At 40.5% G+C, this 27,537-nt stretch overlaps 1 protein-coding gene and 1 pseudogene across 1 annotated transcript; both read right to left on the reverse strand.

Annotated features, from left to right (window-relative positions):
- Positions 1-27,537, reverse strand: AIFM1 (apoptosis inducing factor mitochondria associated 1). Its single transcript, XM_074208452.1, has 16 exons — positions 27,331-27,537; positions 17,598-17,740; positions 13,330-13,429; positions 12,525-12,649; positions 12,298-12,428; positions 11,397-11,487; positions 10,044-10,128; positions 9,321-9,397; positions 8,592-8,700; positions 7,464-7,571; positions 6,460-6,548; positions 5,607-5,747; positions 4,878-5,020; positions 2,758-2,882; positions 1,292-1,488; positions 1-609 (listed from the first exon to the last, which is right to left on the reverse strand). The coding sequence occupies exons 1-16, from the start codon at positions 27,434-27,436 to the stop codon at positions 538-540; spliced, it is 1,842 nt and encodes a 613-aa protein (XP_074064553.1). The 5' UTR covers positions 27,437-27,537; the 3' UTR covers positions 1-537.
- Positions 17,748-20,235, reverse strand: LOC141503252 (putative acidic leucine-rich nuclear phosphoprotein 32 family member C; annotated as a pseudogene).

Consider the following 27,537-nt stretch of genomic DNA (forward strand, 5'->3'; position numbering starts at 1 on the left):
TTTTTTGTAGTATGGTCAACACAGAAATTTATTTTGACTCTATATATTTATAGTGGGTTTTGTTTTTCTTGTGTTCTCTACTGGGATGGGGTGGGGGAAAGGAAGGTGAGAAGGCAAATTGAATGATTAAAACAAATTTACAAAAATAAACCGCCTAATAAAGTAAGAGCAAGCCCATAACGCAAGTCAGTCTCAACAATCTTCCAGGATCAGCTTCTGCTCTGGAAGCTTTCATCTGTATATCCACCCAAATAATCTATATCCCCTTCCTTTACCCTCTCTTTTTTCTTTAAAATAGAATAATAACGAATTGAGAAGAGACACATTTTATTTCAAGGTGCAGATACTTCAGAGTTTTTGGGGATAACAAACCATTCACCAGTGGCCTTGGGGTACATATGGACAAAGATGACATAGGAAACTGTAAAGTGCTCCTCTCACCCCTGGTTGGTATCCATTGCTTTTATTTATTGATTTATTTACTTTCCCATTGCTTTTTAGTCCCATGTTTCGCTTCCTTCATTTACTGCAGGGACTTCAATCTTCATGGATATTGAAAAGCTTGGCTACTTCATTAAGATCTTCATGCTCCTCTCCGTCTTTAATGATCTGAGGGAGAAAGGGAAAAAGGAACACTGAGTCACTAACCAGCGCCATGTGAGTTCACTCCAGGCCCATGAGAACCCAGCTATCTTGAAACTCCTCTCAAATAACACATGGTGCTGAACTAGTGAAAACAGATTTACATTAACCCAGGGTTGTCTGTCTGTCATCTCCTATCCCATCAAATCAGGTGGGAAAAGAGGAAATGTCCCTAAGTCAGGACCAAGCCTTTGTCTTGCTTATATGTACAGACCATGTTGGGTTGGCTCTGCCTCAATCCAAGTACCCTCCTAATGCCTCAGGATGGCCAGAAGGCAAACCTGAGTTCCTGAATGCTATACTATCCAAGCACACACTTAGAGAAAGCTGGAAAGTTGTGGAGACCATTATCTGAAGACTGGACTAGCTAGCTAAATGAAAAGGTTCATCTCTAGAAGGGTGGCTGCTGGAGGATGAATTTCACAGGCTGGACAAATCCATGAAATTATTTACTAAGGTCTGTCAAGGGGGTCTGAACCTACATCAGCAGAGTAAGTGCCCATTATCAGTGAAATCCCAGAGCTTTGGGAAATGTGAGGAATCTGTAAATTTTCAGGAAGCCTGATGAGGTTATGAGAACATTTCCTAACTTATATACTTTCATTCTTCATCCCTTCCCTTCCCCTATAAAAGTTAAACAGACACCTACCTTCCTTGCTATTGGCATCCGGTTAAAAATGTTCCACAACAAGATGCCCACCACAACTTTATCCCTGAGATAGAAGACAACACCTTTGCCGAAGTCTTCCCCATTTATAGGTTTCTGTGGAGTCTGGGCATCACTGGTAGGAATCTCAATGTCAGAAGCCTCTGACTCTGTCTCACTTTCTGAACGAATACCAGTACCTGTGACAAAAGCATACAAAGATGATCTGGGAACACTTTAGAAGCACAGTATTCTTACAGACTTGTCCCAGTGAGCTTCACAGATGGGTGACACTTGTCACTAAAGCCAGAGAAAGCTCAGTCCTGCTTGCTCTGGTATGCTTCAAGAGCTCTTTCACTTGCTATTTCATTTTACAGTTTTGCTGGGGACAGCTCCTGTTTTCTTTTAAATTAAACAAATATTTATTAAGTATCTACACATGCTCTGTGTAAAGGCACTATGCTAGGTGGGAACTGTAGAGGAGACTGCAGCCTAAAAAGCATTCTGGGAATGCTTGGACCAGGGAAGGGGAATATAGGCAGAATGGGGGCGGGGCAGATGGCTTCCATCCCTTGGGAGTTCCTAGGCTCCTTCCCAGTGGGCAGAAAAATGAACTGGGATTCAATAATCCCAGCCCCCTTTTCTAGCACTGCCAATATAAAATATTTGTCTCTCTGCCTCATGGGAGAGGAGAGGTCAGAATCAAGGATCATGGATATAAATGTACTTCAAGTTCCTTAGGAAAAGAACCAAGTAAATGGTCTTATTCTCTTGAGAAAAAAAAAATCTGCCATTCTTAGAACACAGAAAGCAATGCTTTTGTAATGGATAGTCGCGATGGCTGTGCAACTCCAGCCAGTCCTGACTCTAGAGCAGGGAGCAGGGACAAAGACATAGGAGCCAATGAGTGCTACCCTGGGGAGAGACCTCCATGCAAGAGGCAAATCTCCCATAGAAAGAAAAACTGACATCAGGGGCTGACAAATGGGAGGGATTATAAGAGGCCATTCAGGAAGTAACCAGACTTTTTTTTTTTCCTGAGCCCAGAGCCCCCTGGTGGCCAACAGACATCAAGTCAAGGTTTCCCGTCTGGTTGCTGGGTACCGAATCCAGCCGTGGAACTACACAACCTAAAAAGGCCTGGTTTTCATCACTACTCAGGTCTTTCCTTTTACCCAGAAAAGAGGAGATGAAGTGGCAAAAGCCTAGGTGGCTCAGGTTAGAGAACCAATGATTCTAGGCCCCTAGCTACTAACCTGTCAAGAGATCTGTGCCCTTGATCTGCTTTGAAGCTTAGCTTTAAACAAAGAGACAGTTCCTTGATAGTTGTCTCACTTGAAATATGTAAACCCTTTTCAGAGAAAACCTAGAAAATCTGGTGTGTAGAAAGAAATCCAGGATTGTACAGACCATGCCACACTGCCTCCTGACACTGTTCCAGGGCAAATAAATGGTTGATACCTCCTTACCTGATTGTTCGGTTGCTGATTTGGGGGTGTCTTTTGCAGTAGCCTTGGCAAAAACCCCAACTGTGGGCAAACTACCATCCACAAGACCAATAGCTTCATAACCCACATCGGGGCCCAGATCACTCCTGCAGAAAAAGGAAAGGAGGTATCCGGCTAAGATATTAAGAAAACAAGGTAGTACAGGTGCTCTGGGGTACTGGTTTTGTACACAGGCCGAATGGCTTTATAAAATGTCATTCCAGGTCAGACTAGTGGCAGAGTACATCCATGTTAGTTTGTGGACAAGTCTAGCTATACTGTATGAGACATCAACTTTATTTTGTTTTTTTTTTGCAAGGCAAATGGGGTTAAGTGGCTTGCCCAAGACCACACACTAGGTAATTATTAAGTGTCTGAGACCGGATTTGAACCCAGGTACTCCTGACTCCAAGGCCGGTGCTTTATCCACTGCGCCACCTAGCCGCCCCTGAGACTTCAACTTTAAGGGTTTATTTCCCTTAACTAATCAAAAGTTATTAATCCATGTATTTACCTTAATTTTTCTTGAATCTTATGTTTTAGCCTATAGCACCCACCTCTTGGGGGTAATGAGCCCCAGAAGCTTATCACACACTTTGTAAACTACTTCCATTTACTGTCCTACAACTACTCTTCACGTATCAAGAGGGAACCCCCAAGTTAGGCATTTATAGCTAGGTTCACACTTAATCACGAATTTATCAACAGAAGGTAAGCTCCATGAGAGCAAGAAACATTTCACGGTTTCTTTGCCTACCAGCACTTAAGTGGGCACTAAATGAATGAGTGGTTGATTCTATACCCTCTTGACTTTGTCCTTTCCAAGTAGGAAAATTCCTTTAAAAGACAACTATTTCTTATGCAAAAGAAACTGTCCTTAAAGAATTCTATCTTTGTTCAAAAGAATCTCCATTTTCTTGCCCATTTCAATCAGCCTTCCCTCCAAGTTTTCCCCTCTCTGCCGAGTCTTTCTGATAGGGTGAGGGACTAGACCTCCATTCAGCATTCCAAGAGAGAGAGGATGGGCCAAAATAACACCCTATATTTTAAAGTCCCCGTAGCACATTGGCGACCTTCAGGGAGACGTCTAGAGTGACTCAGATTCATTTTGTAGGTCACAACAGTTAATTGATCAACCAAGATTTATTTTCTCCCATGTGCAGGGCACTGTGCTAGATACAAATATAATGAATGAAACAATCCCAACTCAAACTGAACTTATGTTAATGAGACCCTTTAAGTATATTTTTGAATTTCCCCCTGAAATTTCATAGAAATTTCAAAAACGTTAGCGCTAAGAAGGACAATTAGAGATCTAGTCATACTCCCAGATTTTATAGGGAAAACCGAGGCCTAGAGAAGGAAAGTGATTTGTCCAAGGTCTCATGCTTATATGCCTACTTTCCCACACTTTTTTCTTGTCTACTTAGATTACTGGTGGGTGTTTGGCTATTTGGATCAGTCCAGTGTCACCTGTACCCTGGGGGTTTTAGTGGGACTTTCCATTGTTCACATTATTATTATTATTTTTCTGTTTTAGCTTTTTCAAGGCAATGGGGTGAAGTGGCTTGCCCAAGGCCACACGGCTAGGTCATTATTAAGTGTCTGAGGTCAGATTTGAACCCGGGTACTCCTGACTCCAAGGCTGGTAGCTGCCCCTCACTGTTCACATTATTTAAGAAAATGTTATCTTCTTTATAATTTCCACACTGCTGAGGACCCACAATTATCATCCTAGCTCTACCCAATTCAATGTGTCTGATTGTGCTCCACTTGATTTGATTGCTTTAAAAGTTATAATAAGAACAAGCTGGTTTTATTAATTCTTATTGCTGCTTTTAGAAATTTTGGACTAGTAAAGTACTCATAAAGATGGACTTTATTGAATGATTGCATTTTGCACTGTTATGTATAGCACAGTAATACCATTCATACTCTCCTCCTTGACTTATCTTACCACAACTGGCACAGGGACTGAACTGTTACTTAGTATACTGCTAACTGGTTCACACCAGGATCAAATCTATAGCCTTGTGCTTGGCCCCACTTTCTGATCAACTGATCTAACTGACCCAAACAATTTCCCAAACAAATAACATTACCAGAACATAGACTGATGCCAGTATGGTTTGGCAGCCCCGGTCATATTTTCTCCAGCTAATCTTCCACTCACAACAGCATGATCATGATGCTCTACCCGTCGCCGCCCCAACTTGATGTCATAGAAACATGCAGCATCTCCTGCCTTAGAAACAGAAACAGTGTGAGCACTGGGAGCAGAACAAGTATAGTAACACCTAGGAGGGTCCGAAGTCCCCTTGAAAAGTCATCTATCTCATTTGTCTCTCTCCCCTGCAGAAAGAATTATTCTCAGGATCATAGAATTAAGAGCTGGATGAGATCAAGTCGTCCCACACTTTCATTTTGTCGATATTATGTATGAAGGAAGATCAGGAGACTTTAGCACAGTGTCTGTCTTCTCTCCACCATCTTGGCTGGAAGTCCCCTCATTTTGTAGATAAACTGAAGTTTCAGAGAGGGACAGTTATCTAGGGAGTTAAACAGTAGAGCCAAGATTTGAACCTAGGTCTTCTGGATCCGAAATCTGGTAGCTTTTTTATTACAGCGAACGACCTCCAAGAGAGATGGGACTGAACTATTTTAAGTATTTATATTAAACTCACTTAAACATTTATTTCTACATTCAGGCCTCAAATACTTTTTTTTACCTCATTTCCTTAAAGTTACTGCTTAGAACCAAATAATAACTGGGTAACTTGTTCACAGGCTGTTGTCACTGAACACTGGCTGGTTTGGTGTGACATACTTACCACCCATATGTTAGAGCGTGCCTGGAGCTCTGCATTTACTCGGAAGCCCCCAAAATCAGAATCTACTTCCAGGCCACCAGTCTTGGCCAACTCAACATTGGGCTCCAAGCCAACAGCTGCAACAATGTGATCAGTTTCTACCTAAAGAGGAAAAGACAGTTGATCGACCTCATGTATTTTTATATGTGGCTGATACATATCTTTTAAAGCTAATACGACTTTTTAAAAAATCACTAACCAATTCCTCACTTATAAATGTATTTGAATTAATAAGAAGACCCAGCAAGAGAATTCTATTACCCAACATGGACCCAGCAAGCTGGGATATAGGCAGAGTGGAGTTAAGGGAAAAGTGGCTCCTAGTTGTTTGCTCTAACTCGCTTGGTGAGTCTTTTTTTTTTTTAACTGGGAAGGCACACTTCCAGAGAAAACTATGGAAGGTTAATCATGGCTGCCAAGAAACCATTCCACTAGTGTTAAATGAAGGGGAAAGAAAAAGCAAGGACAAGAGCACAACTCTCTCCTCCGTGTTCCACTCCCTCTCCCCTGTATGTGAGGTGGAAACTACATTAAATCCTCCCTCTCCAGAGGTGACCATGGTTTCTCAAAGGCTCTGTTAGAGAGGGCAAGCTTCATAAATAAGGCTACTCTGAGAGGCAACTAAAGTATCAAGAGGCTCATCTCAAAGACGGCTGCCTACATGAGAACACATTCTTTGGCTAGCCTAAGAGTAAGGTGTGGTGAAGGCTGTGATTTGTACTTGCAAAGCTTGTGGATTATTCCACATGAAATTTTGGAAGTATGTGAGCAAAAGTCCTGTTTTTTTTTGCAGCCCTGATGACATCTCTCTTACCTTCCTTCCATCTTTCAGTTTGATGAGCAACTTGCCACTTTTGACACCAACTGACTGCACAACCGCACTAGGTATTACTTTAACTCCCTCTGGAAAGGAAAGAAACAGCCTTGAAGTGACAGTGACCAAGGGAATATAAAAGGCAGGTGAGATGAGACCTCACTCTGAGGAAAATTAATAATAATTAATAATGTGAGTCATTAGTAAGAAGCTCAAACCTTTGGCTTATTCTTAGCACTTGTGAGAATGTGGCATTCACCCTTCAGGTCACATATGAGTGTCTAGAACACTAGGCAAGCATAACTGACACACATGGAAACAACATCTAAAGAAGTGAAGAAGGCCTCAGGCCCAACCCAAAGGGTACCCTGGTAATAAGTGAAAGGTGTATCACATACAATCGTACGACTGAGAGCTACAAGGGATCTGAGAGATGGTCTAGTCTAACTCAACATTTTACAAAGAATTAGAGGATCAGAGATCTTAAGCTAGAAGGGACCCAAAAGGTCCTTTAGTCCAAGCCCCTCACACAAGATAGGCAGTGACATGAAAGCCCAGAAGATCCCAAGGAAAAGTGACATAGCTAGAATTTGAAGCCAGTGCTCTTTCTATAGTAGCATACTGGCTATCCAAATAAGCCAAACAAGGGAAGTACACAGAGAAGGGAAGTGACTTGCCCAAGGTAACACTGGTAGCAGGTGGCAGAGTCAGTACAGACGTGATCTGAGGTCCTCTATTTTAAATCCAGGATTTTCCCCATTATAATAGACTACCAGCTACAATTTTCTCTTGAGACAAAAGGGGAAATGACTTTGAAGTTGTTTTAAAAAAGTTGTTTAAAAAAAGAATGCTTTATTGACAAATTGGGAGTTAACATTGCAGTCACTTCCCAACACGTGTCCCTCACCTTCCATCTCCCTCCAACCCAATGCTTCAGGGAACCCTCCCTTTCAGGGAAAAAAAAAAAAACTGGTTAGTTAACTCTCTGGAAAGCCCTTCATTACCTTGCCTGACTTTTTCTGTGGTCCAATTGCTGAGGTACTCTGGGAGGATCTTCCCCATATTTCCTTTCTCAGGGAAGAGCTGAATCACCTCCGTGCCCAACGTTCGAGCTGAAAAACAAAACCAAAATAAAGCCAAGAATGAATTGATTAGGAGAGCGCAGCCAATCTTATATGTGTGTGTGGAGTAGACTGAAGCATCTCCCTATGTTGATTTAAATGACTGTGAGCATGCCTACTACTCTCCTTTCTAATATCTACTTGATAATCATAATTTATAGAGTCAGAGCATGCCAGGTATCAGAGCTCATTCACAAGTCAAACATTGGGGCTGCCAGGATGGAGCTGTCATTAGTTCCAACACTGTATCCAAACTCAGACAACACACTTGAATGCATAAGTTAAGACTGCCTTTGAGAACTTGGGCAGAAGTTCCCAACACAAATGCTTTGGTGTTTCTGAATGGTGCCATTTCTGGGCCAACATTCTGATTTCATTGAGCTTCCATGTTTAGAGAAAAAAAGAGAAGGGCCACATCTTATTTTTCTATCATTAGTAACGTGGTATACATAGTAGGGGCTTGATAAATATTGAATGAATTGACAAAAAAAAATCACACAGATTTGAGCTCAGAGACTCGAAAATCTGCAAACCTATTCATCCATCAGAAGCAGTGTGGTATGTTTTGCACACATAAGCTCTTGCAAGAGGTCTAAGATATTTTTCTGTCTTCTATGTTTCCCTTCCAACCCTTTTTAACAACCAACTTTCCTCAATAATTTACTTCTAAAGAGACTTGGTCCAAGGACTGGTGGTATGGAAAAAAAAGATGATTAATATTCCATATGCCAAAGTTGGAGATTCCATACTGCCTGCCATCCAAAGAGAAAGAGAGTATTCTTGTTGAGTTTTGCCAGTCAGCTAGAGATCACAGACAGGAATTAGTCTCAAGCTCAGCGTCACTAGGTAAATTCCCAAGCCAAACAGAAGTCTTTTTTCCCCCGGGGTACCAGCAAAGTTATCTCTGTGATTTTCGCCAGAAGGAGGGAAGGGTGAAGATGGAAGAGGCTTTTGTAAAAGAAACATGTGCCTTCTAGCTAATAAAAAGAAATGAAAATGTAAGGTACTCACCTTTTCTGGCAAGGGCACAGGCCAGTTCACTACCTAAGAAGCCCCCACCAATAATTGTAATTGATTGAACCTCCCTTGAAATCTTCTCCAAGGCTCTAAAATCTCCAATCTGTAAAATTACATTGGTTTAGTCTGATAGTTTTCCAAAGGGAACAAATGGAGTTATCAGGAAACAATTTTCCTCCCAAACTGTTATAGAAACCATTTATAATTACAAATATGTTCCTGTATAAAAAACTAAGTTATACTAATTTCCCAAATATCAATTTCTTTCTTCCCCCACCTAGAGCATCCTTCTACCAAGAACCCTACAGATCTTACAAATATTGAATAGTCACCTACTGTGGCAAAGCATGCTAGGAGAACTGCACAGCCTTCTGGCCCTATGTCTGGACACAAAGTTTCCTTAACGCTTGCAAGGAGAAATATAAAGAGGCTAGGAACAGTTTTGATGACTTAAGCCATCAGGAAAAGGCAAGTCTGGAAGGGAAATGGGCAGGAACAATGGTGAACAAAAGAAATCACTACGGACACTTTTTTCTGAGGAGCTGAAGTCACTTAGGTGCAGAAGAGCAGTGGCATGCCCAAGGATGGATAGCAAGGATGCAGAAGAACCAGAAATTAAAAAAAAAGTGGATCTCCCCTTTCCTAGATCATAAAGAGACCACAAGATTATCTTGTTTCTTCCAAAATAAGCAAGAGCTAGAAAATATAAAAGCAGATGGTTACCTTTCTGAAGAGTGTTGTTCTACTCTTTACCTCTACCCCAGCCCTATCAATAGCAGACAGATTTCTTGGAGTCCCTCCTGGAAAAATGGGAGAAAAATTCCTTTTAAAGAATTGAATAAAATGAGTTAGGCCCAACCAACCATCCAGCCCACAAAGGTTTTTTCAGAACTGAGGTGTGCACGCCCTCTGCTGGCAGCACAGGTACATCAACAGGACACAAGAGTCCTGTACCAGCTGATCATTTAGCAGACTCATCCCTTTCTTTCCCTTGACCTACAGAATGCAGAGTTCCTCTTCACAGGGCCCAATTTATCCCCCAAATTAAAAAAAAGAAGCTTTTTGTTTCCAGGCTCCCTTCCAGTATTCCCTAAGGGTTTGCTAGATTCTAAAGTAATATTAGTTTAAGCAATGACTTGGTCTCCCCTATCATACTCTGATTTGGATCTAGAATGAAGTCACATGCCCCTAGGCTAAGAGAGAAGGAAGGTAACTTCCTTAAGCAATATACATGTTCTTATGGAGATCAGCAAGGGGAATTTGGATATGCTGGGACATCTTTAGTCTCTGGGTAGGTTAAGGAAGGTTTGCTCAAGGGAGAGGATCTGGATTTCATTTTTCCTGAATATGACCAGCCAATTAAATGATGCCTTCTAAAGAGAAGACCTGTCACTGCAATGTGGATGAGCTATGCCAAAAAAGGAAGTTACATCAGAGAACACTAACCTGTTGCAATCAAGCATTTTTCAAAAGTTATCTGAGAGCCATCATTAAGTCTCACCATATTGTCCCTCACGTCCAGTTGTACCACCTGGCATACACAAATACAGAGAAAGAAATATAGGTGAATGTGCCTTCCACCTCAGAATTGTCATTGATAACCTCCTAACTGATCACAACTCCTTGAGGAATTACAGCAAAGAACTGTTCAAGTTAATAGAGGCCTTCATGAAATACCTTTGAGGTGTGGAATCAGGTATGGAAAAACTAAGGCACTGAGGAGTCAGGCTCAAGATGCCTCACTCCTCCATAAAACAAACTGCGATATTCTCCAAGAATGAGCAGGTGAGGAAAGGAGAGAGTCTAGATGGCACCAATGCTATCATGCCTGGGTTCCCACTCACTCTGTCTCAACTCCCCTGGAGTTTTCCAGTATCTGGTCAGCTTTTTCCTCATGTTCCAGTCTTCCTTTCTCCCCTGCTCCAATTTCTAGGAGTCTGTACTCCATCTACTCTGACTGAGGGGAAAAAATGGTTTTTCCTTTTACTAGGGCAAGCTGCATCTTATCAAATTTTATACCTTCCCTAGTACAGCAATCTGTACACAGGAAGCACTAACAAATGTTTGCTGGAATTCAGCTGAAACCATGGTGGGAGTGTTTCAAAAGGAACTATAAACACAAAACAAAAGCAGATACAAAAGCATAGAAATGGAATTGTTTAGAGATAGAGAGTAAAGGTTTACTGATCATAATTCGATGATGTTTGGCATTCCTTAGAGGGAAGCGCATCCTTAGACCTTGTCCCTTGCTTCAAACCCTCTCAGATAATAAGCTGTACAGGCATATCTCCAGCTTCTTCCCCACCTTCTTTGCCTACTCTCTATGTCATAAGGGTTGGGGCAAAACTCCTCTGATTCCTGAAGTTGCCCGAGTTTTAATGGACTACTGTTTCCCTTCCAGTGTAATTGACCACACACCCTCATGTCATTGGAGTCGTCAGATATGCACATAGAAAGATCCCGAAGCTGTTTTCTCACAGATTATCTCTTTTTGAAGTCAGAAGATGAGTTTCTTACACAGGTCTATGCCTAAGGCATTCTTTGGTCCTGGGCAATTTGTATGTTGACAACCCCTCCTCCTCAACCACCCCCAAGATCTGCTGGGGTGAGGAAAAGGCTGAAGAGCTGGGAGAAAGAAAACTTTTAGGATGGCCTGGAGGATTTTTGTTTTCAGGTTAGACACTAGCTTACTCCCAGAAGCCTGTATAGACTAAGCAGTGGACCCTGACAATACAAAGACATTTTAGTTGACATGATCATACTGGCAGGACAAATGTTAAAGGCAGCATTAAAACCTACCTTCTTGCCAGTGAGAACAGCTACGCCACCGTTCTCAATGTAAGGCAGGTCCTGAGCAGACACATAGAAAGAAGGTGGCTGGAAATATATGCTAGAGAGGGAACAAAGAGTTAAAAAATACTTGCTATCAGCCTTCCCGATGTCATACTTCTGCAGTTAAAATGGCCTCTGGCAGTTGCTCATTAGGTCATGAGAAAGCTTCCAGAACAGCGTACAAAGTGGCAGTTACCCCAGATCCAGAATCATTCTGAACCAGAGCAATAACCCCATCCCCCAATGGAAGAAGAGACCGATCCAGGAGATGATTTTGCTTCAGTTTCCAAGCATTAGTTGTGAGAGAAATGATCATTTGTGTGGTCAGCTTAAAAATAGTAAAGGGGAGCATTTAAGCATATACATCAAAGAAATCACTGATGACAAAAAAAAAAGTTTTGGAATTCTTGGTACAGAGGACAAAGCAAGAAGTCCCCAGAGTCTGATCAAGGAGTAAGTCCACTGCCCTCACAATTCTAGGGACTTTGCTAGGGTTTCGAGGAAACAAGTCCTTTTAGGTTCCTCTCCTACTGTTTTTACAGGGGATTTAATGTGTGCCTAGTTAAACTGGATGAGCGAAAGACCTCAGACACATGATTCTTCACAAAAGAACTAGGATTTAAGGTCAAAGATGGAAGCCAAGATATCAGGCAGTCAATTGAATCTAAAGAAATCTAAATCTCTGAATTGTTTAGTTAATGTTCCACTCACTGATACACACTGCACTGTAAGCAAGACCATGGCTCTCAATGTATTACCAAGTCATCCCATCTTCCATTTACACAGGGTCAATTCCTGCTCTCCTAGCCTTTAGGGGTTTCCAGGCCCCTTCCAGTCAGAATCATTTTAGACACTCAAATGTATGTACCTCCTTTCTTTTCCATTCCACTGTTTGAAGCGAAGTGTGTCTGTGACATGTGGATCATCTGAAAACCACAGCTCTTTTGAAAGAGGGGGGCGCATGTATGGCAGTTCAGGATCTTCTGAGATAATTAAGACCTGTAGAAATGCAAAAAAGTTTTATCAGTGCCAAGTCATTTCGTGTGTAAATGCTGTAATGCATTCTCTTGCCAAGCAGGAGAAGATGCACCTTACCCTGGCACCGGGGTCACGAGCTCGGATGGATCTGGCGGCAGCGAATGCTGCTGTGCCTCCACCAATCAGCAGGAAAGGAGCATGAGCTGGTATCTTGATTTGGGCACTTAGCTCTCTCTCTGGAACTGAAAGTGATAGACCAGACATGGAGAATCTTCTAAGAGGCTCAGAATCACCTTGCAATTATTTTACACCCTTTGACTCAATGAACACACACTGATCTTACTAAACCTCATAATATAATGATGGAAAAGGAAAGAAGGCTTTACCTTTATTTTTCTCTGTAGGAAATGACAAAAAGGTAAATGATTCTCTGAAGGTGAATCTGTCTTGCACTTAAACCTTAGCTTGGAAATTCAGAAATATACTTAAAAACATGTATATACAGTTTTATCCTCCCTAGTGAGCAAGGGTAGATAAGAGATTCATAGTTCAATCCTAAATCATCTGGTGAATAGAGAAAATAAAACTAGGTTTCCAATCTGGCAATGTGGCAAGGACCAGGATGAGAGAGTTGAGGAAAGCAATAGAGACCACTCACCTAAAGGCCAAAAAGGGGAGCAGAAAGGTCCAAATTTCTTTAGATTCAGCCACAAGTTTCACTAGTTTTATGTTTGAACCTAAACTTTCTCTAAGCTCCATAACTGCATTTCTCTTTTAGTTCTGAAATGCACCATTATTTCTAGAGGTTGATAATCTCACAGATGCCACCATATGTCCTTATGACAACCAAACGACTTAGATATTTAATTTCAATTGTTTGTGCTTCCAGTCATGTTTTCAGTTCAAAGAACAGAGTACTCACCAGGTAAGGTATCCCGCCTCTCTTTTTCTTCTGCACTCAATCCTAATCCTGAAATTCTTTCACTGTATCTCCTTTGGTCCTCTTTCACTGTCACATAGGCCTGCAGACCCAAGCAGAGTGAGAACACTATTCTTCTATGCACTATTCACACAACAATACGGTTACATTTCAACTAAATGATAAGCTTTTGTTCACATCAAGTCAGTTCCTTTTTGTTGAAAACACTGAGGGAAAATGTATTTTCTCATAAACAAAGAGAAATAGAACACTGGGTCTATTTTAGATGTTAAGAGAAGATTTATAAATAAATGAAAACCCTTCTAGTTTTAGGATATCCTAGGCTCTTAAAGCCACAAATAAATTTGGTATTTGGTTCTTCAGGTAGTGCCCAAGTAAAGTGAAGGTATCATCTATACTGGGAGGTACACTAGAAAGACCTTACATATTTACAGCAATCTAACATTTCCAAAGTGCTTTTTCTTCATTAACAACCCTGGATAGTACAAATACCATGATCTTTATTTTACAGAATGAAGAAATGAACTCTCAGAATAGGTAAATGTGATATAAAGTGGTTTTATAATAAGCTAAATACTAGCTTGAAAAATCACATCGGAGGATGGAATGGTTCAGGACCTGGGTCATATCTTTTTCTGGCAGAGTTCCCAGCTCTCAGGGCAATTAGACAGAAAACAAATGTCTTGAAGTATTAACTGACTGCATATCACCCTTCTTATATAAAGAATAACTCACTTTTCCCCTAAATGGGCTATTTTTTCCAGGAAAGGGATTCCATGCATAGAAATTTATAAAATGATAGAAAAACATATATCTATTTTAAGCTCTCTACTACATTGGTACAATGGCCTTCTGGTTAAAAAATGGGCCAATGCTCTTGCCATCAGCTGTGGCTGCAATCCTTCTGCTCTTCTCTACCTCCCAGTCAACAATTCATATTACTTAGAATTATTTATAAATGTCAATAGATTCCAGAAAATTATTAAGATCACCACATCTAAGAAATTATCATAAATCTGATTCCAAGTAAACATCAACAATTAGCTCCAATAAGTTAATTTCTCTTTCCTCATAAATAATTCTGGAAAAAGACCAGCATGGTGCCTTCACAATAAGCACTCAATGAATGCTTGTTTTGTGATGCTTAGATTTACCTCTGTATATGATAAATTGCAAAAGAAAAAAAATCAAATGAGCTATTTTTTCAAAAAATTATTTATTTATTTTGAATTTTACAATTTTCTCCCTAATCTCACTTCCCTCTCCCCACCCTCACAGAAGGCAGTCTGTTAGCCTTTACACTGTTTCCATGGTATGCATTGATCTAGATGGAATGTGATGAGAGAGAAATCATAAAATGAGCTATTTTTTAACAGTTAAAACGTATTTTTGATTTTACCCAACAAACCCTAATCCAGACACAAGGTCAGATCAAACAAAACCCCAACACAGAAGCTTGAACTATGCACAGAACAGAGCTCCAATCTAGCTGAAACTTTCTTTCAGATTTGTGAATCAGTGGAAAATTTATGTATCAGCTTGAGAAAAATCTTGAAATTTAGTGGAAAAAAACTAGGAATGAGATTGCTTTTCTTTTGATGTAGAAGCTGTAAATGAGGTTTAATTACCAAGTGACTTTTCCCAAGAGTTTAAAAAAAGTCTTAATAATAAATCTAATTATATAAAATATACAAAATACTTTTCTAATCTGTGCATTCCAAATCAAGGACACAAACAAACCAGGTTGGGAAAATAGCATTTATAGAAAAAGGATTAGAGGCATACCTTAGTGTTTATTTAACTTGAGGAAGATCTTTGAGAAGAAATGTATTATTTTCAGTATAAGACAATGTGAACAATTACTGTCAACAGCTCAACAATGACAAATGGACCCAATTCATAACTCAGGGCCCAAAGCTTAAATATCAATTGCACTGTAAATCTTGGCTCTGTCTATCACACTAGCTATGGGCTGGGGGAAGCTAAAGACTGAGGCTAAGAGCTTTGCCTACAGCTCCACAGATAGTCACTGCCAAAATAGTGATGATAACTCACATCTCTGTCAATCATGGCTTCAAATCTCCAGTCTAGGAAGCATTAGGTTTAAACCACAGAATTCCAACAGAAATTTCAGAAAAGTCCCTTCTAGTCCTCATAACAGTTTCTTCTTTTTTTCTTAGCTTTTTTTTCAAGGCAATGGGGTTAAGTGGCTTGCCCAAGGCCACACAGCTAGGTAATTATTAAGTGACTGAGGCTGGATTTGAACTCAGGTCCTCCTGACTCCAGGGCCAGTGCTCTATCCACTGTGCCACCTAACTGCCCCTCCAAGTCAAATTAAATGTTAAAAGTTACTTTTAAAACTTATATATGAAAACACAAAAGTACCTTCAGGTGAAAGCTGGAAGTACTCTGGAAAACACAAAAGCTCATAATTTGACCCAAGGTCATATCTGATTTGTCATCAGCCACCTCAGGGAACAGGTAGGCATTTATCCAAGAGCCTCAGAAGTCTACAAAAATTTCTACATGGCTGGGCTTTTTCAGGAAGGGGTAGGGTAAAACTGGGGCTTGATGTCCCTGGATACAACATTTAATGACCTGGCAGTCCAAGAAAGAATCTGCCTGTCTGGCACCCCTGTTTAGGGTAAGACCTTTAGAGCAGCAAAGGTGATTTAGGATCTAAAAGTAAATGGAAGCATTTACAAAGAGACATATATGAAATCCAAACCCTACAAATGCCTCTTGCTATTTTTTTGAAAGAATGAGATAAAATAGAAACAAAAAAGTAAATGAGAAATGTGAAAATGCAAAATTTGCAGATACAAAGATCTGCTCTGAAAAATGGAGGGAGTCATTTAGGAAAATATTTTACTCTGTTAGTTTGCATTTGATTTAGTTTAGATCAGGTGTCAAATTCCAGTGCAGAAACTAGAATAAAATACAATTGGAGAATATCTAAAAGTACATAAAATACAATAGAACTGAAATAATGACCATGTGTAGTTTTTTAAGCCAATAAGCAGCCCTAGGGCTTCTTCTGACAGTGAGGACCACTTTAACCACAAGTTCTGATCAGTGCTGTCAAAGGGAAATTGTGCATTTAAAAAAAGAGGAGGAAGATGTTTTATGATGATTTATGTTTTATTTTACTCACAAATAGTTATCTGACATCCTCATGCATTTTAAGGTTAGGGTATGAAGGTGTGGGCAATTCCAAATAACTTTCATTAGTAGCTCAAATTTTCCCTAATGATCTGGGCAGAAGAATAATTCTTCATCCACTTAACTAGCAATGAAAAGTACAGAAATTTAATGACTTCTTAGTGAAGAAAACAAAAGGCTTCCTTCAAGCACGGGCACAACTAGGTACTAGGTCAGGTAGTGCCCTTATAGTGGAATGAGACCAGAAATTGATTTGCTGAGTCAGTATAATCACTGCCAAATTCACACCTAGACAAACATTCATATACCCTTTTGTGACCAGCTAGGCCTGATGAGAGTTCAATTAAGCAGTTTTATTATAACAATTCTCCAATTCTACTTTTACAATTAAATGCCTCAAAAACACTTTTAACCTAAAAAAAATTGGGCACATATGAGACTGCTTTTGAAATTTCCTGTAAGGCAGTGGGAATTTTCCCCTTCCCTGTCTCCCCCTTACTGAAGAAAAAAAGGTAAATGCTTTGCATAAAATACTGTGGTTTTTTTAATATCTGTGCTTGTCAAGCAGTAACATGGAGAGATTTGGCAAAGGAGACTTTAAATTACAGATTAGGCTAAGAAACTGCCACAATTCCTGATCTTAACCAATTTCTCAAATCTATAGACAACAATGCTATGGCAAATTATATTTATGAGAAAAAGCTAACTAAAGTGAGGAGAGAAAAGTCTGACAACATGAGGTTAAAATTTCTGTAAATCTCAAATTGGTCCTCATGGGATATTAGACAGTATTTTTTTTTTACACAAGGCAAGGCAAATGGGGTTAAGTGGCTTGCCCAAGGCCACACAGCTAGGTAATTATTAAGTGTCTGAGACTGGATTTGAACCCAGGTACTCCTGACTCCAGGGCTGGTGCTTTGTCCACTGCACCACCTAGTTGCCTGTAGATAGTATTTTAAAGGAGATTTTTGGAAAGCCTCTCCAAAAGGAGAAAGGGAATTGTATAAGATGTGAAGCAAAATAAAACTAAGAGAACAGCTATTAATGGAAGTTGGCAACATCTTTTTATAAGCTGTTTTTCTACTTACATATGCACCAGCTCCCATGGTTGTTAAGCCCACAATAAGAGGTAACATTGATCTCTCCATTTTCTTCTGTGAAGCACCAGAATTGGTCATCTGTCTTGTTATTTGATGTTCTACAGGAACATGCCATCGCTGTAACAGATTGCCTAAGAGACACATTATAGATCTTGGACAAAACAATATATAAAATCGTGAATATATTAATAGCTATAAGTCAATGAAACATATTGATTAAGTTGCTTGTTAATGAGCTGAACAGTTTGCACTGCTGCCTAACCAACTTTCAAAATAAGAGTGAAATCTTAAAAGAACAACATTTGACTTTACACATCTGCACTTCCAGTACCACTTAATGTTAGTACTGTGAGATGATCCAATACTTTAAAGTATGCTCTGAATGTTGCTTATTATATTAGCTTTCTAAATAAATCTGAAATGGGTTAGAAAAGATAATAGATATTTTGACACTTCACCCATATTCCTTCACAACTTCTGCAAGTAAAATTGAGTATATATGGATTACTGACACAATTCATTATGCTCACTAGTGTGTATGTGTCACACACACACACACACACACTTTGCCTAGACAACACTACATTAATCTAGAAATCTAAGAATCCTCAGTTAATTAACCCCACTGGCCTCAGTTTCCTCATCTGTAAGATAATTAATAGCACCTATCTCACAGGGTTATTATGAGAATAAAATGAGATAATATACATAAAACACTATATAAATACCAGCAATTCAAAGGAATATATTTTCAACTAATACCAGAAAAAATTATATCTCAACATTTATGATTTCTACTTTTTGAGAATTGGATATGTTTTAAGATTTCTTCTTTCTTTTGTTTTTTGGCCCTGGGTAAAACCATTCAACTTCTAACCTTGTGGCTTTAAATTTATATTTATATTAGAGCAGACTTCTTTGGAAAACCAATTATTAACTTAGAAAATCAAAGCTTGGTGCCATAATTAAATAGTCTCATTGAAGGCAGATACTATTTGCTGAGATACTATTTTTTTTACAGCTCATAACGAGGATCCAGTTTACAGAGTGAAGTAAAATTCTTATGCCAAATTCATTTTCCAATCAACTGCCTAAAGAGAATTTCATTCCAGTTGCCTTGCTTAATGCTTTTTTTAGGTTTTTTTTGCAAGGCAAACGGGGTTAAGTGGCTTGCCCAAGGCCACACAGCTAGGTAATTATTGTCTGAGACCAGATTTGAACCCAGGTACTCCTGACTCCAAGGCTGGTGCTTTATCCACTATGCCACCTAGCTACCCCTGGTTAATACTTTTTACACTATCATATACTAGTACTAAGATAATACAGAAGCTTGCAAGCTCAAGCTATTCACTAAGTCTTTTGCTAATTCTTGGGAGGGTCATTCCTTTCAGAGCTTGTGTGAAATGATAGGAGGCACCCAGGATAAAGGAAATGAATTTTGAATGAATGAATTGAATTTGAAGCTCGTTAGTATTAGAAGGGATGACTAAGTGTGAAATGGACAAAACCCTATTTGGGCATGAAGAAAATAACTTTTTTTTTAAATTCCAGTTTTTATTTATTTAAAAAGACCAATAAGAGGGAAGAGGGAGGGGGCTGCAAGGTTTATCCTGAGAAAGTGCCAGAGCCCCTGCCCCTTCGGGGCTCAGGCAGAGTATGGGACATATTTTTCTTGGAAACAAAGATTTAGAAAGAATTCCAACAAATTGTTGCACAAAACACCCCTGAAGACAGAGAGAACCCTTTGGTCACCAAATCCCCTGGTCAAACAATGCCTGTGAAGCCCCTTCTGGAAAAGAACAGACCCCAGAGCCAGCAGTGCCCAGGGCTGAGGGAGCAAAGGACAAGGGCAAGCTGGCAGAGTCCATCCTCAACTTGCTGCTCATTCACTGACTGCAGGGTGGGGCAGCTGGCTCAGTCCTCCTCATCTTCCTCACTGTCCTCCCCCTCATTGTCTGCAGCTCGTTTCCTCTTCCTCCTCCTCTCCATCATCATCTTCATCTTCCTCATCCTCTACCCCATCTTCTTCATCATCCTCTTCCTCCTCTTCCTCATCCTCATCTTCATCATTATCAATTACATCCTCATCAAGCTCCTCCTCTTCCTCTTCATCGCCTATCACTTCCCCGTTTTCCCCCCAAACACTGTCCAGACCCTCCCTATTGGCCTCGGGGTCAGGGTCTGGAGCTTCCTGTAGCCATCGAGGTAGGTGAGCTGCAGCAAGAGGGCAAATAGACTTTCCCGGTAGCTCATCAGCATGGTCACATCGCATTTGAAAAGGTGAAGGCTCTTGAGGTTGGGTAGCTTCTTCAGGGGCTCCAGTGTATTGATGTCCTTGATCTTGTTCCCACTGAGGTTTCACTGGGTCAGACTGGGTGTTTGTTCTGCCAAGACCTCCAGGCCTCCAGAGAGGTGGTTATCACTGAGCTCCAACTTTTGAAGTCGGGGAAGCTTGGGTAGATTGGCCAAGGAGACCAGGTTGATGCTGAACATGCTGAGATACTCAAGGTTTTCCAATTCTGAAGTCAGGCCCCCAATCTAACAAGCAGTTATTCAGGACGAGATCCTTCACCTCCCCCGGCTTCCTCTTCCGCAGCTCCAGCGTCACCCGTCTCTGGATGTCCATGGCTGCGAAGCCCGAGCCCAGCCGGGGAGCCCCAAGAGCTGCTGGGGAGACCGCCAGGAAGGCGCCAAAGGCACACAAAGGGGTGGGGGGAGGAGATCGCGCCCCCTGCCGGCGCACACACCCTCCCATGAGCGGTCCCGCCCCCCAAGAAAATAACTCTTAAGGGAGTCCACGATACCACAAGCCTCCTCTAAGAAATGTGAACACCAATTCATCCAACAACAGTTTTTTTTAGGTTTTTGCAAGGCAATGGGGTTAAGTGGCTTGCCCAAGGCCACACAGCTAGGCAATTCTTAAGTGTCTGAGGCCGCATTTGAACTCAGGTCCTCCTGACTCCAGGGCCGGTGCTCTATCCACTGCGCGCCACCTAGCTGCCCCTTGTTTTGTTTTTTTAAAGCATAAGGTGTTATTTGTGAGCATTTATACCAATTAAGGTCATCAAAAGCTGTGACACATTTGGAGTTGGATAGTTTATGATCTTTTACATTTTTCTTATTTGTCTATGATCAATATTTAGCAAAAATTTGGGTACAGGCATGCTCAAGTAAATTTGGGGTTACTCTATCTGCATGCCATGAAGAAAAGTCATTTAAGTAAACAAAGTATTTAAACCAATGGAGTTTCCACTAGGAAGTTGACCATAATTCTTTTTAAATTTCACTAGAATTGCATAAGAATTTGACAGAAAATGGATAGTGTTGTCTCAGACAGATGAAAGCATCATTAAATAATCAGAATATGTTCAGGGAAAAGAATTACCAATTGATCATGTTCTACAAAAACTAGCAATTAATTAGGTGTAACAGAGAATAGCTATGAGCAGTTGAAAGATGAGAAAAAGAAATAAAAACAGTAATCAATGGTTACTAGGTTTGGATTTTTCTATTTTATTTTGTTTTGGTTTGGATCTATAATTTTATTGGTAGATCAAACACTACAAGTTAAAAGTCTTTTTAAAAATTTAAGGCAATGGCTTAAGTGACTTGTCCAAGTTACACAGACATCTATGAAGTGTCTGAGGTTGGAATATAACTTGCAGGGGCAGCTAGGTGGTGCCGTGGATAGAGCACCGGCCCTGAATTCAGAAGGACCTGAATTCAAATCGGACCTCAGACATTAATACTTATCTGTGAGACCTTGAACAAGTCACTTAACCTCATTGCCTTGCAAAAACCAAAAGGAAAAAAGAAGAATTTTCTGGGGGCATTAGAAAGTTAAGTGACTTGCCCAAGGTCTTTCTAAACCTCAGACAACACTGACTATATCATTCCCTCTCTGGAGTTTGGGTTTTTAATATTTAGACAAGGATGATGACATTGTGCATCCAGAAGAAAGCTAACATGGGTAGGAAATAGATGAATAGCCAAAGCACTAAATGAACTCTTGGAATATTTCTAGAAAATTCAACATCCCAGGAGAAGTAAGTACAAAGAAGTTGTCTTCTGTTTTCAGTCTGAAAGTTTTCCACTTAGAAAATCTGGAGAGAGGCAGCTAGGTGGCACAGTAGATAGAAAACACGGGCCCTGGAGTCAGGAGGACCTGAGTTCAAATCTAACCTCAGACACTTAATAATTACCTAGCTGTGTGATCTTAGGCAAGTCACTTAACCCCACTGCCTTACTTAAAAAAAAATGAAACAAAGAAAATCTGGGGCAAACTCATTATCTAAAAAGATATTAGACAGAAGCAACAAGACAGTATGAATCCTTATCACAAGGTATCTAGTGGGTATCTCTTTTTAAGTAAGGATGATTACAAGGACTTTTACATGAATAATACAAAAAAAACCCATTTAACTTTTGGACCTCAGGTCAGGGGCCACTGATCATTTGAATCACATGGGTAACGTATTTGGCAATGAAACAAAACATCTCTGAACAGAAACCAAACTCTATCATGTCCATTAGTTCCCCATTAGTTCTTTTTTTTTTAGATTTTTTTGCAAGGCAAATAGGGTTAAAATGGCTTGCCCAAGACCATACAGCTAGGTAATTATTAAGTGTCTGAGACCAGATTTGAACCCAGGTACTCCTGACTCCAGAGCCAGTGCTTTATCCACTGCACCACCTAGCCCCCCCCATTAGTTCTTTAGCACTCACATGCTGACACTTGTCTAGCAAGAAAAGGATGCTCTGCACATCTGAGCCTCACAACCTTTGTAAGTATTAAATACTGATTTTCAGCATAAGACTTAATATATTTTAAATTAATCTAATGTGGTAACGGGTGCAGAGCACTATTAAAATGCCAATTATGATCACATTATTTATAGTAACAATAGGGATCAGGTATACCCAATGTCTTTTACACATAGCAAGGAGAAGGGAAAGTCTACATTTTGATCCTTTGCCCAATGTTGAACAAGGAAAAGAATATCCTATAGAAAAAGCAAGTCTCTAGGGGCAGCTAGGTGGTGCAGTGGATAGAGCACTGGCCTTGGAGTCCCATGGATCTGAGTTCAAATGCAGCCTCAGACACTTAATAATTACCTAGCTATGTAACCATGGGCAAGTCACTTAAACCCATTGCCTTGCAAAAAAAAAAAAAACCCCAAAACCAAACAAACAAAAAAGAAAAAGCAAGCCTCTCACCAAACTTATGCAGTAAAAGCTGAGAAAGATAGGGAATAGGACAACTGATTTCAAGTAATTTTTTTTAGATTTTTTTGCAAGGCAAATGGGGTTAAGTGGCTTGCCCAAGGCCACACAGCTAGGTCATTAAGTGTCTGAGGCTGGATTTGAACTCAGGTCCTCCTGACTCCAGGGCCAGTGCTCTATCCACTGCACCACCTAGCCTCCCCTTGATTTCAAGTATTTTTGAAGGGTATTCATTTGAATGAAGGTTAAGACTTTTTTTCCCTGCTTGACCTTAGAGGGAAAAATTAGGAGTAATGTTGGAGGGGCAAATCTTATTAAAGATTTTATTTATTTTGAGTTTTACAATTTTTTCCTCAATCTTCCTTCCTTCCACCTACCCCCTACAGAAAGCATTATGTCAGTCTTTACTTTGTTTCCATGTTGTACCTTGATCCAAATTGGGGGTGATGAGAGAGGAAATCAATATCCTTAAAGAAGAAACAAAATGTATAAGAGATAGCAAGATCAGACAATAAGATATCAGGTTTTTTCCCTAAATTACAGGGAATAGTCCTTGAACTTTGTTCACACTCCACAGTTCTTTATCTGAATACAGATGGTATTATCCATTGCAGACAGCCCAAAATTGTCCCTGATTGTTGCACTGATGGAATGAGCGAGTCCATCAAGGTTCATCATCACCCCTGTGTTGCTGTTAGGGTGTACATTGTTTTTCTGGTTCTGCTCATTTCACTCAGCATCAGTTCATGCAAATCCCTCCAGGCTTCCCTGAATTCCCATCCCTCCTGGTTTCTAAAAGAACAATAGTGTTCCATGACATACATATACCACAGTTTGCTAAGCCATTCCCTAACTGAAGGACATCCCCTCAATTTCCAATTCTTTGCCACCACAAACAGGGCTGCTATGAATATTTGCATACAAGTGATGTTCTTACCATTTTTCATCCTCTCTTCAGGGTATAGACCCAGTAGTGGTATTGCTGGATCAAAGGGTATGCACATTTTTGTTGCCCTTTGGGTATAGTTCCAGACTGCTCTCCAGAAAGGTTGGATGAGTTCACAGCTCCATCAACAATGTATTAGTGGCCCAGATTTCCCATATCCCTTCCAACAATGATCATTATCCTTTCTGGTCATATTGGCCAATCTGAGAGGTGTGAGGTGGTACCTCAGAGAAGCTTTAATTTGCATTTCTCTAATAATTAATGCAAATCTTGATGTAAGGAAAAATTTTCCAACATTTCAAACTGTCCCAAAGTGGAATGGGTTGCCTTGGGAAGTTACTATGTAAAATTGGGAGATATTATTTCTTAAGGTCCTTCGTAACAAAGAGATTCAAATGTTAAATAGTCTAGTGTCTTATTAGTAAAAAAAAGTTTAATTTCTTCTTACCTAAAATGAGAATAACATTTATATGAGCTTCACAGGGTTGTTCTGAGAAAAGTTCTTTGTAAACATTAAAGCAGCACAGAAATGTGAATTATTGGTAATAATAGATATTAATAAAAATATTACAAGGAAAGTGCTTACCCAGGGGCAAGAATGTTAGTAATAATGGTCCACTAAAGTATGTTCTGGGGCGCAAAAGAACTTTTACATTAGTGGTCTGTCTTACGGATCTTTGAAACAAGCTCAGGGAGGGAGGGGAGAGGTAGGTTGTATTAAACACTGTTAGTGACTTGGATAAAGACAAAGAAAGATAGTAGGATCATCAAACGTGCAGGGGATTTAAAAAACTGGGAGAAATAGTTTTTAAAAGTATGAAAAAGTCAGGATTCAAAAAGATTTTAACAGGTTGTAAGGATGAGTCAAAACTAATAATTAGGGACAAATTAGTGCCATATTTGTTTTTAAAAAGCAATTGCAAAATATAAGAGAGGTCTGGTTAGAAAAAAGTTATTAGTACACCAGCAAGGTCAATAAATGTGAGTCCACAGTATAAAAATGGTAGTTCCAAAGTGAATGGGCTGTTCTTAGGGTGGCAGGCAGAGAAGAGTGTCCAGAGAAGGGAGGAGATTAGGATATTATGTTAATTTTGGAGTCCCACATTTCAGAAAGGTCATACAGAAACTCAGAGAGAAGATTACTAAGAAAGGATGTGCCATTTGAGGATTATGCTATTAAGTAAAGATCAGTTGAAGGAGCCATTTAGCTTGGAGAAAAGATGACTGGGAGTAGGGGGATAGAAGCTGTTTTCAAGTATTTATTTGAAAGGCTGAAGTGTGAAAGGGTCATTTTTTTTACTTAGGAAGTCATAAAGAGGTAGATTTCTTTCTGATGTAAAGCAGGCCTGTCCATCTTTGCTTATAAAAGTTTTTCTTGAAACAATAGAAAATATATTTTGATTTGTCATTTTAGTTTGGCTTCATTTACTAAAGTATTTTGGTAAACCCACAGGGGGTGCATAAAATTTTACTGCAGGTGCATTTTGGACAGCCCTGATGTAAAGGAAGGCTTTCTATCTATCTATCTATCTATCTATCTATCTATCTATCTATCTATCTATATGAAGGAGAAAATAGTGAAAAAACCCAGAAGCAGTAATATAGCAGGTCATCTCTGAACAAGTTACTGAGGGTAAACAAAAGTTGCTAATTCTTTTTAGCACTAACATCAGTAAATTCTTTCAAGACTACATAAATCAAGCATAAAAGCCTAAGCAACAAGTATGTGTGAAAAATACATTTTATCAAAAAGTTTACAATCCATAGATAGAATGATGTTAAGTTGGAGGTCAAATTTACAAAAGGGGGAAAAGTTTACATTTTCAGAAATGTGTGAAATCTGAGAGATTAAGTAACTTGTCTACATCATTTTGGTATACAGACAGCAAAGGTGACATCTGGAGATCAAGGTATTTGTTAAATACCAATGTTGTTAAAGTTGCTGACAACAGAAGCCTTCAGATTAAATGTAAGATTACTTAAAACATTTAAACATTAAAGCTTCATTTAGGAAGCACTGCAAGAAAATGGTGCAAAAACATTGGGAAACATTTTCATATTGCTTTTGGCATTATTGAGAATTTACAATGAACTGTGAAAGAAAGATTAATTCATAAAGCATCTCAAAAGTTGGTAATTACCACAAGAGGTGTGTGTGTGGGGGAAGTTCATGAAAAGTTCTGATAAACTCATGGATGGCATTTTCAAAAATGGACTAATAAGGAAGAAATTTTGGAGTGTCTGATTGTAGTATTCTGAGTTGGAAAGGATTTTTAATAGATTTAATACAAATCACTTATTTGCCAGAAGATGAAACTGAGGCCCAGGGGTGAAACGATTTACCTAAGTTTACACAGCTGGTATCAGAAACAGAACCAAGACTAGAACGTGAGTCTTTGAATTCTGCTTTTTGATACAACACCATTAACTTTTTTTTTGAACATTCACTATTTGAGGTCAACCTCATCAAGGGTAAATATGCTACTTCCCCAGGTGCTAGTAATTAGAACAGAATGTTAGGTTAGATAAACAACCCAAACGGCATTATTTACTTTCTCAGACTCAGAAGACACCTTCTGCACTGGTTAACAAACAACTCTAAAAGCTGACATGGAAGTCAACCAAAAGGTCACACGGACCATATTTTTCAATTCATCTTTGGCCTGCTTATTCCAGTTCTTTGCTATTTACTTCATGTCTCTCCTATTTAGGTTGTTTCAATGATATTTGACATAGAAAAGAGTTGGGAATTTTCACATCTTTCACATCGACGTCCGAAACTTCAAGCTAGATTAAAGTAGATGATATCTGTGTTAACAGATGAAGAAACGAGGGAAAAGACTAAGTTAAGTGATTTAGTTAAGTCGCAGCTGGCACAGATGGCCGAGATCCAGGGCTTTTTCCATTAGACTTCGCAGCTTTCAGTCCACTGTTTCTGCAATTCCTTTCCTCTTGCCTAGTTGAAATCTTACACGTTCTCTTCAGGACTCAGGTACAATGCCACCTCCTCCCCCGAAGTACTTCCCAGCTGCCACTCGATCAGAACACAACTCTGCCCTCTCGACTCCCGGTACGTTCTCTGTGCCACCCTGCCCTGCCCTGTCCTCTCCTCCCCAGGGCTTCTGGCTTTCTGTTTCCCCACACTCGGAGGCCGAGCCGCACAGCTCGCCACTACTGGCCGGGCTGCCCACCGGTTAGAGGCGGGGCTTCTTTCGGATTCAGTGGCCAGTCCCCCCCCGGGGCCTAGCTCCTGCCCCCACACGTGGGTATCCCGCAGCGCGCTTTAAGGCAGGGGGAGGAAGGTGGGCGGGGGAGGGGGCAAGGCCAGCGGGGCACCCTATTCCCTAGCCCGTGCGCTAGGGGGTGGGGGTGGGAGCTGATGCCGGTGAAGGTCAGGCCGGCCAGTCCTGCCTGTAGAGTTTGGAGCGCTCCCAGAGGAAGGCGGGAAGGAGCATTCGGAAGGAGCCTGGCTGCTGGCGGGGGCACGAGGAGGGCCTGGCCAAGGTTCTCGGGGGCGGGCGCAGCAAGGCGAGCCTCAGGCAACTAACTTACCTGGCAGCCGGCTCTTCTGTTTCGGGCCCGGGGCGCGCAGCGTCTGCACCAAAGGCGCCAGCTTTTGCCCCAAGCCGGCCACGGCGGCGCTTCCACATCGGAACATGACGACAACGCGGAGTCCCGGACTGACTACGGCCGCAGCAGCCCACCGGCTCCCGCTTCGCTTCTCTTTCACACAGCTTCTAACCCGTTACCCACAGTCCG

The sequence above is a fragment of the Macrotis lagotis genome, chromosome X (genome assembly GCF_037893015.1).
Source record: "Macrotis lagotis isolate mMagLag1 chromosome X, bilby.v1.9.chrom.fasta, whole genome shotgun sequence".
Taxonomy (NCBI): Eukaryota; Metazoa; Chordata; class Mammalia; order Peramelemorphia; family Peramelidae; genus Macrotis; species Macrotis lagotis.